Source organism: Macrobrachium nipponense, chromosome 20 (genome assembly GCF_015104395.2).
Source record: "Macrobrachium nipponense isolate FS-2020 chromosome 20, ASM1510439v2, whole genome shotgun sequence".
NCBI lineage: Eukaryota > Metazoa > Arthropoda > Malacostraca > Decapoda > Palaemonidae > Macrobrachium > Macrobrachium nipponense.
Genome location: NC_061089.1, coordinates 14,808,399 through 14,824,866, shown reverse-complemented (window position 1 = coordinate 14,824,866; position 16,468 = coordinate 14,808,399). Strand labels below are relative to the sequence as shown.

At 47.8% G+C, this 16,468-nt stretch overlaps 1 protein-coding gene across 3 annotated transcripts in view; it reads left to right on the top strand.

Moving 5' to 3' along the window:
• Positions 1-16,468, top strand: part of LOC135222243 (titin-like) — a 156,978-nt gene that overhangs the window by 115,940 nt on the left and 24,570 nt on the right. For 2 of the 3 annotated variants that reach the window (XM_064260371.1, XM_064260365.1), the window contains exons 9-10: positions 15,161-15,302; positions 16,061-16,213. In XM_064260371.1, coding sequence (XP_064116441.1) covers positions 15,161-15,302; positions 16,061-16,213 — 295 coding nt within the window. The remainder of the gene's footprint in view (positions 1-15,160; positions 15,303-16,060; positions 16,214-16,468) is intronic. The other variant, XM_064260376.1, reaches the window with a different exon arrangement.

Here is a 16,468-nt window from a genome sequence, read left to right as displayed (position 1 = left end):
ACGGACTGTATTCACGATCACGTCTGGAATAATTTTCTTGATTTTCTAATGTTTCTCAGATTATCGTGGGGAACAGTCGTCTAGTTTTCTCTCTCGCCCAGTTTTTCTGTTAAAACTTATAATGTCTTTCTTCTTTAGCTGCTCATTCTTCGGATGTCGCTTCGGAGTCTTCTCGCTCATCCTGTGTTTTTGTTTGTTTGTTTGTTTGTTTTTTTTTTGTTTGTTTTTTTTTTTTTTTTTTTTTTTTTTTTTTTTTTTTTTTGGGCGCCAATATCACAGCAGAGCCAGAGTTTTCATTGTTTCATCCTGAAATTTGGAGATGATTTCAATCTCTCTCTCTCTCTCTCTCTCTCTCTCTCTCTCTCTCTCTCTCTCTCTCCTCTCTCTCTCTCTCTCTCTCTCTCTCTCTCTTCATTGCCCCACTGTCAGGAATCTGTTACCTCAAGGACAAATTTACTTTTCAAACCTGCCAATATTACTCAAAGATGACCACCTAGACATAATTTGACTCGTCTTCCTCACTTTGGTGGCCTTGCTAAACTGTCTGTTGCAGTTGTTAGTGATTCATCTAAGAACTACGATTCTCATTAAGTTACATTTTGTTTTTTGTCAACTGATATACCGATGATTCAATGCTGTAATTTTTTTTTTTTTTTTTTTTTTTTTTTTTTTTTTTGTTTTTTTTTTTTTTTTTTTTTTTTTTTTTTTTTCTGATGTAATGTATGTAACTGCTAATATGTAACTTTGTTTGACGTCTTTGGGCGTAATAAATTTATTAATTAAAATATCTCTCTCTCTCTCTCTCTCTCTCTCTCTCTCTCTCTCTCTCTCTCTCTCTCTCTCTCTCTCTCTCTCTCTCTCTCTCTCCCCGGAGTTAGAGGAAATAATTTTGGAGGGGCTGCCTTCGTAGCACCTTCCACAGGTCCTGTAGTTCTCAGGCTCCTTTCATAGGGTAATTAGTAATCTTCCTTCTCCGTTCCCATTTATATACCTTAGATGTGTGAGATATAACGTGCCTACCGCGGTAATTGCTGGGGGCCTACGGCCGTTGGCAGTTCGTCTGCGTCGTAGTTAGCACCTTTTGTGCCCTCGGCCCCCTTTCTTAGGGTAGCTGGTAATTTCCTTCTGCGGCTCCCATTGGTTCCGCAGTTCGTAACCCGTTATTAAAGCACTATGTACCGCACAGTTGGTTCTCCACCTGCACAATGTCGGCGCTAGGTGCTCCGGTGGTTACTCGTAGTAACTTCTCTCTCTCTCCTTATTTTCTCAACTTTTTCCTGCTGCTTTTCTGTTCCACCATAAGGGGTTTTCAAGGTGGGTTTGACCTTTATTCCGTGTCTACTGGGAGTACTTCTTTCCCTCACTTGCTCCGGACTCCAGTCTAGGTTTAGTATTGGTAACGGGGTTAGTTGGATCGCGTTTTGGGACCTCTTCGCTCTTTAGGGGTGTTGCTCGCCTATTGTGGTCGTCCCAGTCTCGTGTCATAGTCACTGGTGAGAGTGGAGTTTCGCAATCAAGTGAGACTGGTTCAAGGTTAGGTCATCGTCTTGGTTGGTACACGTTTGGCACAACAGTATGGGAGTGACTTGCATGGGTGGGCGCTCATCGCCAATGTATATTCGGCTCAGGCGTAACGTTATAGTCACTGGGTAGTGAGGGTATGCACAGTCGAGTGACTAACTCTTACAGGTTTTGCGGAACTGGTAACGGTTCGCTCTTGTGAGGGGGTGGACAGTGGTCGGACAGCAAGGGTTACATCATCATGTCTGGGGGGAGTGCGGGTTGCGCAGTCGAGTATGACTTGCGCAGGAGTTTATCATCTTCTTGTTGGTATATCGTTGTGCAATCGGATCAGTAGGCTCAGATATGATGGGATCTTTTATGTCGTTTGGTATCGAGCAGCCAGGCGTAGTAGGTTCCAGGTTCTTGGGTGCTGCTCTTGTGGGGGTTTGGCTTTTCTCCTTTTTTCTGTTCCGGTGTGGCCGGACAGGTCTGACAAAGGATAGATGCCTTTGAAGGGAGACTCGTTTGCTAGTTGTGGGTTTTTGTTTCTCCGGGGAAGGAAGCAAGTGTAACGGATGGTGGACTTTGTCCATTCTCTCTCCGCATTCCAGGCTCCGGAGGAATCTCGGTTAATTCAAGTAATGTTTGATACGTTGTATTCAACCAAAACTACCAGTCTCTCAAACATCAGGTAGGCTAGTCTGGTTTCGGCGAGTCGGGCAGTTTTTGTGGAAGAACTTAAGCTAGCATCACTTTTCTGTATGAGGTAGCGGGTAACTCCTCTGCCGGAGTCCGACTTCCAGTTTACGAGTCATTTGAGGTTTTTCTCTATTGGGTTCCTTCTCCCACTGTGTGTGGATGTGGTGAGAGTTGATGGGTGTTTCTCTGAGTCTGGACTGTTTGATAACCTCTTCACTATGGTTTTGAGGGGGTTTGCATACCAGACTAACATTTCTGAGGGTATTACTATGTTCTTGTCAAGGAGAGGAGGGACTATTGTTAAATCATTGCCTCAGCGCTATCCGGACACTTATAAGAAGGGGTTCTTAGTCAATCCAAGGGCGCAAAGTATCGCGAAGGGCTATCCTTTGGCTTCCGGAGGAATGTTTCGCTGTTGGCGATTGTGTAGGTCGTTATTTGAGAGTCGTGGTTTTTCACAACACCGTACCTTAGGGAATTTCAGTTTCTTCAGAGAGGTTACTTTCGGGGTCCTGTCATTGCGGTAACTCAGTTTTATAGTTGGCTTGGTAGAGTTAGGGTGTTAGAAGTTTAGGGAGGCAGTGATAGTCTAAATGAACTTTATGGTGTTAGAAGTTTAGGGAGGCAGTGATAGTCTAATGAACTCTAGTGTTTCTGTTGGTCAAGCTTAGACTTGAGTGTATTGTCCCTTAGGCCCTTAAGGTTAGGCAGATCCTGATGGTCATGTTGGAATAACTACTACTACTTCAGCACAAGTCATCTACATCAGTGAGCAGTAGAGAACTGAAGGTTCTGCTCACTCAACTTCTCCTCCATACATGAGAGGTATAGAATACCACATGGGAGGTTCTTCAGACTCAGGCGGTACCTTGGACTCGACACCGACGGTATGGTACTTCCTCTGTAAGCATCCTCACCTACTGAGCTGGACAATCAGGTGAGGGGATTTGTTTTTGCCTCCATGAATAAGAAGTATAGCTTATCACATGGGAGGTACTTCTGACTCAGCTAGTACCTTAGACTCAACACTGACGTTGAAGTACTTTCTTTGCAAACATCCTCACCTACTGAGCTGGACAACAAGGTGAGGAGATCTGTTTTTACCTCCATGAATAAGAAGTATAGCTTATCGCATGGGAGGTACTTCTGACTTACAGTACCTTAGACTCAACACTGATGTTGAAGTACTTTCTTTGCAAGCAACCTCACCTTTGAGTTAGATAACTAGGTGAGGATACATGCTTTTTATACATGGTAGGTTGCTTATGAGTTACCTGCGTATGTTCCGTGGACAGGTCGGGCTGAATGAGATTGATTCCGCCTCCGAGTAAATGTTGTTAATCGGACTCATTCAGGTGTTCAGGGAGTGTATTGCAATATGAAGTTTTCATAATAAAACTAATATTGTAATACTTACCTGAACACCTGAATGATTCCCACCCTCCTCCCCACTTCAATTTGATAGTGAATGATTCAGTTGAGGAGACAGGCCTCTGGTGGCCGGTATTTGCGGCAGCGTTACCAACGGTAACACAGGTACTAACTCATTTGACTAGATTTTACCTGCAGCGTTGGTAACGCTGACAGTTAAAATTACCCACTTAGTGGGGATATAGTTCGGGCTGGTCAGTGACCAGGGCTAATTCAGGTGTTCAGGTAAGTATTACAATATTAGTGTTATTATGAAAACTTCATATTCCATTCCATCCTACCCTCTTAGACTCAGAGCACCTTGGTGAGCTTCAGGACCAACCAAATAGTTGCTGTAAACTAGATTAGTTTAAGTTTCCCCCCCCCCCCCCCCCCCCCCCCCCCCCCCCCCCCCCCCCCTCCCCCCCCCCCCCCCCCCCCCCCCCCCCCCCCCCCCCCCCCCCCTTATACTTTTATGATTAAGCATTAGGTGATTAAGCATGAAGAGAGGTGAGATTGAGCCTGCTCACCTGTAGAATTCAAGTAGTTAATATGGTCAAGCAAGGTGTGATATTGATTATCTGTAAGGATTCATTGCTGTTTTTTAATTACCGTATATACTCGCATATTATGCGACTTTTGAAACCTAATTTTGAAGCTAATTTTAAAGGGGTCGCATCATACACGCGGTATAAAGTTAGCGTACCGTCTATGCTTTCCCAAATCGGCAGATCACGATAGTTACTACCGGAGGAAAACAGTAGATCTTTTAAAAAGTTATGCTTTACTTGTACTTAACTATATCCAATAATATTGTATGCATTTTCATATTACTATTGTATTTTAAAATACAAAAGAGCGATCGTGCGCCATTTGCATTATTTTGGTTTATAAAACATGTTTAACTGTTCTAGACTAACCATCTATAATTTCCAAATCTGTTGATTAAGGCACAACACCAAAGGATGTTTTACTTTTTGTTTTACTCAGTGAAAGAAAAATTTGTTACTTGAACTATTATTTTCATTTCAGGATACGCAGGTAAGTGAAAATTTATTAAAGTAAAAACAATGCATAAAATTAATAAACTAAAATCCTCCAAAGTCGCTCTCCGTGTCCGTATCATCAAACACTGCTCTGAATTCTTTGCCATCAAGACAGTCATCATATTCGTCATCTTCCAGATCTTTGATCATTTCATCTTCATCTCCTGCATCTTCGTATAGGACATCGTCAATTCATATGGAAGGTATAGTCTTGTCACCGTGGCGAGCTCTCTGGCGTGTCTTTTAAAGATCTGCCCTTAAGCTAATTTTACAAAAACGACAACTGCCCGTGTGTGACAGACCTTTGAATGTCCTAGAGTCAAACCCCGAGGCTATAATTATAAGATTATAAGGGGTTTTCATTCCCAGGTACTTTAATCTCCTTCCTATTTGGCCTTGCTCTCTCTTTCTCTCTCTCTCCTAAATCTTACAGCTGTCCGAGTGAGAGCTTGTTTTATGGGACAACATAGGCCCGCATTTCGCATTTTCCATACCTATTTATTTTGTATACGATTGCCCTTTCTCGGCTGTGAAGTTGATGTCTATCCATGGCTGTGAGATGACCAGGAATAACTTGTAAGTCGGTGTCAAAGTCACTCCACACTTCAGTCAGGCCAAAACTTTGCCATATCGCATTCAAGCAATATTCAGTCATTGTTTCCTATCTATTATTTTCTCAAAGAGAGAGAGAGAGAGAGTGTCTTTATAAGATTGTTTATTTTCTCACTCGTCAAACTTACTGTTAAGCTTTATTTCATATTTCCTTGCTCACCAATTTATTCTATACCTACGATATTAAGAAATCAAGATATGTGTAGAAGGGAGAACTGCCGCCAGACTGTACAGTCAGTATGGATTTAAACGCACGTGGAACTGGTTGAAATATTCGCAACAGCACCAAAATGAGATGCCCTGTTGATAGAAAATCTGACTCCGTTTCTTGTTATTGCATAAAAAAAACTTTATCAGTCGTGAACCTACGTAATTTATTTAGAATTCTGCGCAACGGAAAAGATAATATTTGATATCTGTAATGGGAGAAATGGTTTTATCTCTGTTGTTATAAATTTGGCAGATATGCGATCAAACACGTGGGTGGACCAAAAGCGCCCAGCCAGAGAGCTCTGCTCATTTTGTAAATATTATTGTTTGGCGTGCTAGGCTTACCAGATTCATTTGGGTGTGCGCTGCAGCTGCTGCTACTGCTACTCAAATAATCGCATTTTTCTTACTAATCCCAAGAGTTTATCATGGAAAATCCCAAGATTAACCAAAAATCCCAAGATAATAAAATAATTGACATATGCCAAGCTTTGGAGTCCTCTGTCTATCAGGAAAAGATACTGATAAATTGAATTGACGGTATCTTTCTTGAGAGAGAGAGAGAGTATTCTTCATGTAATCAGTAAAATACGCTAATAAAAACAAAAAAAAACAAAAAACTACGTACTGTATGCAAAGCACACACATCATCGTTAGCTTCCCGTGTGTTTTACGTGTAAACGTTCATTCTAAGAATTCAACAGGAGTAGTATAACTAACACCTGATTGGCTGGTTGGTAGCCATGGAGATCTGTTATCCAATGACTGCCCTCTGCTTCTGTTCTATTTATAGACATATGCCGTGGATGACACTAGGTTTGAACGTTACCATGTTCGTGATTTTCTGACTGCTGACGGCAAAAATTACTCGATAATTTTCTTTATATAATTATTTCTTTGTGAAAACAATAATATAATATGATCATTTTAAGTTTAATGTATAGTGGTATAAAAATACCAGTGTCGTAGCGATGCTGGTTCAACAAATTATTAGTGGTATGAAAATACCAGGTCGTAGCGATGGCGTCAACAATATAGTGGTATGAAAATACCACATGGTGTGTTGTAGCGATACGTAATCACAAAGTACAAATCCTTTTCCAGGACCATCCTCAAAATTTTACGACTCTTCAACTGCAAGATTGATATGGTGAAATATATTATATAGTCATTATTCCTCCAAGAGTCATATTTACTTATTGTTGAAATTTGCAAGGTGAACAGCAAAACATTATTAGATTTTGATTGTTACGTACATATATTTGTTCCGATACGTAATACAAACCATCGGTCCTTTAACAATAGGAAGTAGCTAGCGGCAGCTGGAACGGTCGTAAGCTTCGAACAAGGGGAGAACGGTAGTTAACTGCTTGTCCGATCTGGGAGGTAAACAAATCACTTTTGCTTTCGGCCGTGTGAGGATAGGACGTGCTCGTCATCGCTCTGCCCGCTTTGTCGTTTTGTGCTTTGAGTATCAGCCCTTTCCTTTTTCCTAGTTAGTGATTAGGAGGTTTATGTTTGTAACGTACTTTGGCACTTCTTTTTCATGAATAATTGAGTGATCCAAGAAAACTGGAGATTTCGCCGCGCCCCCCAGGTGCGCCCGTTAGTTAGCCTTAGAGTGTGTCCCGGGGCTGGAGGGGCGCGTTAGATGCGGCGGCGGGATTCAAGATCATTTGTGGATGTGGCTCCCACACGAAAGTTTGTACCTCGTTGTCCATCGGGGGCGCGCGGAGGAAGAGAAATGGAGAATGGGAGAATGCTCCCGCAATGAGCCATGTGTAAACATGTATGCATTGGTCCGGTAGGCCTCAGTTGGTTCTGTACGAGGGCAGGAAGAGACTTAGGCCGCCCAAAAGAAAAGTCAATCGGAAAAAGTCCAGTGACTCCTTTTGGTTAACGGACAACTTCGTCCTTTCTTTCCTGCCCCCCGGCCAGCCCCCACGGTTTCACGCCTTCCCCTTGCCGGGGGGGTGGTAGCGGAGTCCACTTCCCTCTCTCTCGATCCGTTCGAGTGTGGAAGGAGGGCGCCGCCCGCATACCCGGACGTCCAGTTGTTACTCGGGGTTCTTCCGTCCGCTCGGGTGGGTGGGGTTCTTCTCCCCCCAGGCCCGGTGGAAAAGGTCCCCTTAACTAAAACCCGGACTGTTGCTTCCGCAGGCGTGTGCCATCAAGCGGAATTATTGGGACGTACCTGGGGACAGGTATGGAGTCGCTGGGGACTGCAGGGATTGGCCTAGCATACAGGGGTTGATTCAGCGGTTGGCCGGGTGGGGTCGGCCAGTCGGAGTCACTCATGGTACGGTAACCACTACTAACCTACCAAATAAGATCTACAACCAGGCATATGAGATGCCAACCGCACTTGGTGTATCACCCACATGAATGTCGGGTGGGACAAACCCACGGCTGCCAAATTCAAAAAACCAAAACGATTGCTGGCCTGCTACCAAACGAGGGACGGTGCCACCGCCACCTGGGTTCTTTGTATTGACCGACCCCGGCCGGACTTTCCGCTTGCCCAAAGAGTACCCCCCTGGACCTGCTGCCAGTGGCCCAGAGGATGAACGGTTAGCTGCCGACAAGGACCCCGCCCTGGCCTATCCTGTGGTACCATTGCCGTGCCTGGCCCGTACCTGTTGCTGGTACCCTGCTGCTTCATTCCCTTTCAGATAACGAGCATTGATGTTCCTGCTGTTCCTGGACCTGTTTCCTGTTGGTTCCTGCTGTTAGGTGGTGCTGTCACAGTCTCAGGTCTTTACCGGGACAGGTGGCAGTCGGGCCCTGTTGCTTGCGGCAACTGGCCCGGCTGCCCTCCTGGATGGAAAGACCATCGACGTCTGTCCTGCGGAAGCCTGGCGAAGAAGCAAGAGGTGAAGAATGTCCGTCGTCGTCTTCTTCGTCGTCTGCTGCCCTCCTCGTTCCCCTTCCCTTCGACTTCTAAGGCTAAACAGCCGAAGAAGAATGAAGGCTGCCTCCTCCCCCCCTAAGAAGGGAGTTCCTTCGGGATCTTCCTAAGGACTCAGGTCCAGGAGTTCGGGGGGAGCCTTAGCTCTTCTGCTGGTCCCCTCCTGTTCCTTCGGGGAACGGGGCCCGTCTCTTCGTTCTGCAAAAGAAGTACGGACGACGGGGACCAGAGGGTGCACCAGGCCTCGGCTGGTTGCGTCCTCACCTGGTGTTAGCGGTTCTGGACCGCCTTAAATACCAGGTTTCCGTCCTCGGCCAGCTTCTCGTTCGCCAGGAGAACAACGTACCGATACGTGGACGCTTCTTCCACGGGCGGGAGGACCGTCCAAAGCCAAAGTCTTGAACGTCCGAGCCTCGCTCGCCGTCAATGGAACAGCAGGCGCGGAGCATTTGAAAGGACTGGTGAGAGTCGTTGCACAACGGACTCTCGCCAGGTGGCCAGTGGGCAGCTCTCGCAGCGATTCAACGGCTGGCTCGGGCTCGGGGGACTCCGTGACGGTTCGCTGACCAGCCAACGGGTTGAGGCGAGGAAGGGGGTCCCCGCGGCCGCCGGTACCAGCAGGCTGGTGGAGCCAGCGGCTCGACGCGCCGAGAGGACGCTGGCCGGAGGTCTCGACGCGACAGAGAGCCTAGCAGGTCACCTGACCGCCGCTCCCGTAGGGACCGGGCGGGGAGACGGTGACCAGCGGCAGCTCGCCTGACGCTAGAGATCGGTTCTCGACGTTCTCAGCCGAGCCTATCGCCCCAGGTGAGCGGCAGGCTAGGCTGCTGCTCGATCGCCAGCCGTCGGGTTGACGATCAGCAGCAGCCCTCCACGCACGCTGGTCCTGCCAGCGAGCGAGGGGGGAGCGTCAGGTCTGCCTCTCCCGTACCTTCAACCTCCTCGGGCTTATACCGGGAGGAGCGAGGTACCGAGGAGTGATCACGAGAGGTGCGCCGCTCGTGACCCAGCTATGACGCCGTATGGCTCAGGCACGGTTTTAGGACCGACCAGAACAGTACGCGCAAGTAGTTGGTGGAGGCGACCGTCAGGGGTCTGTCGCTGTTCCTCCTTCTGAAGGAGGGAGTATCGCGGGACCTGTTCTTGCTGGAGGGACTGGACGGTCCTACTCCACAAGACGCAGTAACTCCCGAGATACAGAGGAACTTTGCAGAAGGTCATTAAGCTGATTCATCAGCATAATGACCTTGCGGCAAGGATCGCCGCTACCACCGCAGAGCCCGGACACGTCCCGGCTCGAATCATTTTGGGGGTCCCAAGAGGGAACCCAAAATGATGGTGGGGTTACCGCGATCAGAGCTTGCAGACTCAGTCCTGGATCAGGTGTGAGAATCTCGTCTCAGGACGGGAGGATTCGCTGAAATCCGGACGGTCTTCTAAGCTGCTTCCTCCCCCTCTACAGCGTCAGAGGCGATTCTACGTGCCTTCGGAAGACCCCGATACTGCCTAAAACAGGTTAACCGGAGTTTAGCGAGGCTGACTCCAGGTGTGTCCCTGCAGCAGCTCCTGTCGGAGAACCTATGGTTCTCGCAGAGGCAGGAGGCACTTGCCCATGGGAATCTACCGCTATGGCAGCGTTCCAGGCAGTCTCTTGGTTGGATTTGTGGTCCCTCACAATATCCAAAGTAGCGGCCGGCTCCGGGAGTTCTGCTCTCGAAGACGACGCTTCTTTTAGGAGACTGTGCCAGTCTGGAGGAAGAGCGATCTCTTACCTCGCCCATCAGACTGCTAACCTGTGGGCCAACTTGGTTCTTCGACGTAGGGGACGCAGTCCTTTACCCGAGTGACCAAGGGGCGGGCGTGAGGCGGCACTCGGCTTCGAAATGGACCATTAGGAGTTCCCCAGCTCTCTTTCCCGGAGAGATGGTGGACGCTGCGGTGGAAAGGCGGCGCACTGACGACAGTGACCGCTTAGTTCACCAGGCAGTCTCGAAGGTTACTGGGCAATCTCAGCGACTGCGGCCAAACCAAAGAGCTTGGCTAGCGCTTCCACGGCGGCGAAGACGGTTGCACCGTACCAAGCCCCGTGCGAAGACTCCTGCTGTTTCAACTTCTGCTAGAGGAGGCCGTAACCAGCCCTCCTCCCAACCCTCCTTTCCCCGAGGAGGTGGTGGAAAGAAGTCGAAACGAGGAGGGAAACGCTAGGGGACGGCGTTCCCCTCCACCTGCTGCCGGAAGTGGGGGGGTGCCTGGCGAGCCAATTGGGCGACTTGGGCAGCGCTACGGCGCCGAGAACTGGATAGTAGACGTCCTTCGGGAGGGGTATCTACTACCCTTCGAGTCTCGGCCCCCCCTCATCTCCAAACCGGTCCATCTACAGACCTATGTCCGGGGATCAGCAAAGGACAACGCTCTTCGACAGGAGATCAAGACCATGCTGGCGAAACGAGCTGTAGAAATCGTGGAGGACCAGTCACCGGGCTTTTACAGCCGCCTCTTCCTATGGAGAAGGCATCGGGGGGCTGGCGTCCGGTGTGATAGACTCTCTCCCCTGAACCGCTTCGTTCGCACGACGCGGTTCACGATGGAGTCGGCACGCTCGGTGCTCGACTCGATCAGGGGGAACGATTTCATGCTTTCAGTGGACTTGAAGGACGCGTATTTTCAAATACCCATCCCTCAGTCCTCCAGAAAGTACCTCCGCTTCATCTTCGACGGGACGGTGTACCAATTCAGGGCACTTTGTTTCGGTCTCTCAACCGCCCCACAGGTGTTCACGCGAGTGCTCACTCTGGTGTCAGCTTGGGCCCATTCGCACGGGGATACGTCTTCTGAGGTATCTCGACGATTGGCTAGTCCTGGCGAGCTCCCGCTCGCAGTTGCTACAGGACAGAGATCGATCCTCAAGTTTTGTCGCGATCTGGGGATCGTGATAAACTACGAGAAGTCCGATCTCGACCCAAGCAGAAGATGAAGTACCTGGGTATGCTGATAGACACGGTAGCAGGGCAGTTCTTTCCCGCAGACTTGCGTATCAGCAAATTCAGGGAGGCAGCCGGCCGGTTCCTGTCTCGGCAGGAACAGGCAGCACAGCAATGGCAAGTCGTGATTGGCCATCTGTCGTCACTCGAGAAGTTAGTCCCTCACCGGGCTGCTTCACCTGCGGTCTCTCCAGTGGAGGCTAAGGGAGTTGTTGGTCTCAGGCCAAGGGATCCTCCTTACTTTCCCGTGGCTCTCACGGACAAGGTGAGGCAGGACCTAGCCTGGTGGCTCGACGACAAGAACCTCTTAAGAGGAGTGCCCATACGCACTCCCCCCCCGGAGATGCTTCTGTTCTCAGACGCATCGACCGAGGGATGGGGCGCACACCTGGAGGAGTTGCTGACTGCAGGTGTGTGGGACCATCACGAAAAGCACCTTCACATCAATGTCCTGGAACTCAAGGCGGCGTTCAACGCTCTCCGAGAGTTTCAGGACCGCTTGGTGGGACACTCAGTGGTGTTGATGTTGCGACAACACCACAGTAGTGGCATATGTCAACAAGCAGGGGGGGCTAGTGTCTCTTCCGCTCCATCAGTTGACGGTGCAGGTGCACGAGTGGGCCACGGCTCACTCGATAGAGCTGTCAGCACGCTACATTCCAGGCAAGAGGAATGTAGTAGCGGACAAGCTCAGCCGTCGGGGATCAGGTGATAGGGACCGAATGGTCTCTACAACCAAGACGTGGCGGAAAGGCTCTTCAACCTGTGGGGGCGGACCGGTCGTAGACCTGTTCGCCACCCGGCACAACAGAAAACTTCAGGTTTTCTTTTCAGCCGTGCCGGACCCATGGGCAGCTGCAGAGGACGCTCTCCAACACCCCTGGGACAACCTCTTCGCCTACGCCTTTCCTCCCTCTGTCTGATTCGGAAAGTGATCAGTCGAGCGCTGGTCACTCCCAATCTCAGAATGATCCTGGTGGCTCCCAAACGGCCTCAAGCCGTTTGGTATCCGGACCTGCTGGCTCTTCTTGCGGACGCACCGAGAGAGCTACCCAGTTGGCACAACCTTCTAGCCCAGCCAACATGTAGAACGGTACCACCAAGCAGTCCAGTCCCTTCAACTTCACGGCTGGCTGTTATCCACCATCTCTTGCGAACGAGAGGCTTTCTCGTAGCGCAGCAACAGAGATGGCTGGACACGTCCGACAGTCCTCTGCAGCTGTGTACCAGGGGAAGTGGGCCGTCTTCTGTGGTTGGTGTCGTAGACGGGTCTGTCTCCTCTCAGAGCCACTCTTCAGCAGGTAGCGGATTTCCTCGTGTTTCTTCGCCGAGAGAAGCTCCTCCTCAGTACCCACAGTTAAAGGATATAGAGCCGCCCTGGCTCTCGTCCTAAAACTGAGGGGACTGGACATCTCGAATTCGTTCGAGATCTCCTTGCTAATGAGGAGCTTCGAAAGGTCTTGCCCACCCAGGGAACTCAGGCCCCCCTGCGTGGGATGTGACTCTCGTCTTAGGAGTTTGACTCGAAGACCCTTCGAGCCACTCCGAGAGTCGTCAGACAGGGATCTGACCCTCAAGACCCTCTTCTTGCTGGCCCTGGCATCGGCGAAGAGAGTAGGGGAACTACATGGTCTTTCTTATGATGTTAAACACACCAGAGGCTGGGGATCTTGTGACGCTCGATTTCGTCCCGAACTTCGTAGCCAAGACTCAGAATCCGTCGATCCCTGACGACAGGTTCGAGTCTTTCACGATCCCCTCCCTTCTGGACTTCACCGATAATGATGCGGATGAGATGCTGCTTTGTCCTGTGAGGGCGCTTACGGGCGCTATCTGAAGAGAACTCGACACCTCAGGCCTGAGTGTCGATGCCTCTTCGTTAGCACTGGGGGTTACCAAGAAAGAAGTTTCCAAGAACGCGCTTTCTTTCTGGCTACGTGAGGTGATCAGGAGAGCGTACGAGGCTGATGGTAGCGACGACATCCGTACACATCCGACGAGAGCCCACGAAGTCAGAGGTATCGGACCCTCCTTAGCGTTCCGTAAGAACTTCTCCGTGGCGCAGGTCCTGAAGGCAGGTGTCTGGGCCAACAGACCACCTTCACGTCCTTCTACCTTCGGGATATTGCCCACAAGTCCTTGGATACTTTTTCCTTGGGACCTGTGGTGGCTGCTCAAAACACGTTGTGTAAGCTTACCCAGCACCCGGAGCAGGCAGAACAGCATCGATTCCTGGTATGACTGGGAGAATGAATGTGCGAATGAGAGAGTGACTGGCTTCTCTTCACCATCTTTCTATACCTCTACCTGTGGGCAAGAGGGATACGGTCGTTACCACGCTGGAAGGGAGTCAGATGCAGGTAAGCTATTCAACCGAGCTCCATCCTATCTCTTTAACTAGAGATAGGGAGTGTATACCACCACTTTCTCCAACAAGGGGGAGAAAGTGGATGCCTACATGAGACAAACCCATTACTTTATATTTGCTCATGTACAGGAAAAAGTTCTTACAATGCTGGTACGAAGAGATACGCTTGCCTCTCTCTTAGTACTCGGCCCAGAGGTCTGACCATTGATCCTGCGGTGCACACCCCGATCAATCGGACAGAGGCTTGGATCCCTCCCTCGCTCTTACGACCAGGGAGGCATTCCAGGGATGGACGAACACCAGTCTGTTCATCAAAGACTCAGATTCCTCCCACCAAGAAGTGAGTCTTCCTATTGTTAAAGGACCGATGGTTTGTATTACGTATCGGAACAAATGACAATTTGTAGAAAATTGCATTTTTCCTAACTATACAAAACCTGAGGTCCTTTACATATAGTCCCTCCTCATGCCACCCCTCACTCTGCGTATTTTGCATGGGCCAAAAGCAAAGTGATTTGTTTACCTCCCAGCGCGCGGCGCGCGACGATCGGACAAGCAGTTAACTACCGTTCTCCCCTTGTTCGAAGCTTACGACCGTTCCAGCTGCCGCTAGCTACTTCCTATTGTTAAAGGACCTCAGGTTTGTATAGTTAGGAAAAATGCAATTTTCGACAAATTGTCATTTTTTGCGTTTTACGGAATGTTTGTTTTGAAAATAATAGCTATTAGTGAACATATGATATTAATTGTCCCACTATTTTATTATAGGTGATCTTAATTATCTCACATTCATGTAACAGTATTATATTAATATTTATTTAAATAAACTGTAATTAATAAATAACAATAATGAAAAACATAAAGGAAAAAAATGTTTTTGCTGCATTAGTGATGTTTGTTTGATTATGCATCTGACCTCACATTTCCGAAATTGAAAAATTCCAAAAACCGAAACATTGGAATGTGTGTGTACTGCACATTTTTTTTAAACACGCACACGTCTACACATTTAATGATACCGGTTGGTGAAAGACTCAAATTACAGTATTTATTTCTAAGAGAGAGAGAGAGAGAGAGAGAAAGAGAGAGAGAGAGAGAGAATGATTTAGGACTCCAAGGCGTGTTATTTTTACAATTATTTTATTATCTTGGTATTCTTTTTTAATCTTGAGATCTTCAATTCAATTCTCGAGATTAGTAAGAAAATTACCGTAACTTCACTAGCAGCAGCACACATCTGAACGACTCGGCCATTAGCATGCTGAACCACCAACCTTATGAACTGACCTCGGAAAAGGAACTCGAAATGATACATAAGATACATGACAAAACCACTGTTTATTGGTGAAAATTTTGGGATAGCATGATAGGCGAGATCGCACGTTACTCGAGTATATACGGTAACCAGTTATGATTTTTTCAGTATTTCTAGGGATATGGAAACACCCCGTATGGAGCCAACCAAAAGGAAGCCAAAGAGGCCTGAGAAAGCTCCTCCAAGTGGTCCAGATGTAACTCCAGTTGTGCAGCCTCAGCCAGAAAGAATTGATGCAAATGCATCTCAGGTAATTTTTTTCTTACTTGATATTTTTTTACCAGACTAAAACTAAGTTATGAAAATAGTTGGTATGTTCTTTGTGGGATTGAAGTGGAGTACAAGCGACCACTTTTATTCAGCTCCAAAGTTGAGTGGTTTCCGGGGGGCTAGTACTGTCATTGTACCACATTTGGTGCAATGTAGGCATTATACTTCATGCTATTTGCACCATCCCTTTGGCCCCCAGTTGCAGCCACTTTCATTCCTTTCACTGTACCTCCATTCATATTCAATCTTCCATCGTACGTTCCACCCTCTCCTAACAATTCTTTCGTAGTGCAACTGCTTTGAGGTTTTCCTCCTGTTGCGCCTATAAAACCTTTCTAGTCTCAATTTCCCTTTCAGCTCTGTAATGACCACTTGTGTCCCAGTGCTTGGCCTTTGGCATATGTTTTATAGTTTTAGTGGTTCCTAGATGATAATTGTCACATAAGGAGTGTGTGTCTTGTATTGCAAAACTGGAGCACATGCATATTAAGATGCAAGTGCAACTTTCTGTTATTTATTTCAGATAAACACCATACTCTTTGGCAGTTAGAATATCAAGTTAGTGGCCCCTGTGGGCTTTTTCCATATGAACAGGGTTCATGTTCTGAGTGGTGATGGTAATGATAACACAATTACATTTGTAGTATATGGTAAATAGTGACCAATGGTTTCTATATACAGTAAAGCATATAGTATCAGTTTTTTATCTTTTATTCATTCCATTTAAATGCGTTATAGATCAGGCTGTCTCCTGTTGGACAAATGCCCCGCCAGCCTGTTCCCAAACTCCGGCGACGAGAGCGGAGGCTAATTATCGACAGGACGATCAGCCTGCCCAGGACAGAGCTCCGAGAACAGTGTCAAAACCCACGCATAGCTCTGAGATGTGATGTAAGTTGTATTATAGTAGATGTTTTCTATGTATGTTTATAGATTTTGAATATTAAGTGGTAAGTGTAAATGTATGTGGATATGCTTTAAGTGCTGGATTTGTTCATGTCTCCAAATATTTAATGATGTTTGTGGATGTACTTTTAAGTAAGTGATGTATGTTGTATTTGAGGATGTTAAGTGCTGTATGTTTTTCGTTTGTGCGTTCTTGTCATTTTATTTTTATCGAATTTTAAACAATTTTCATTATCTCCA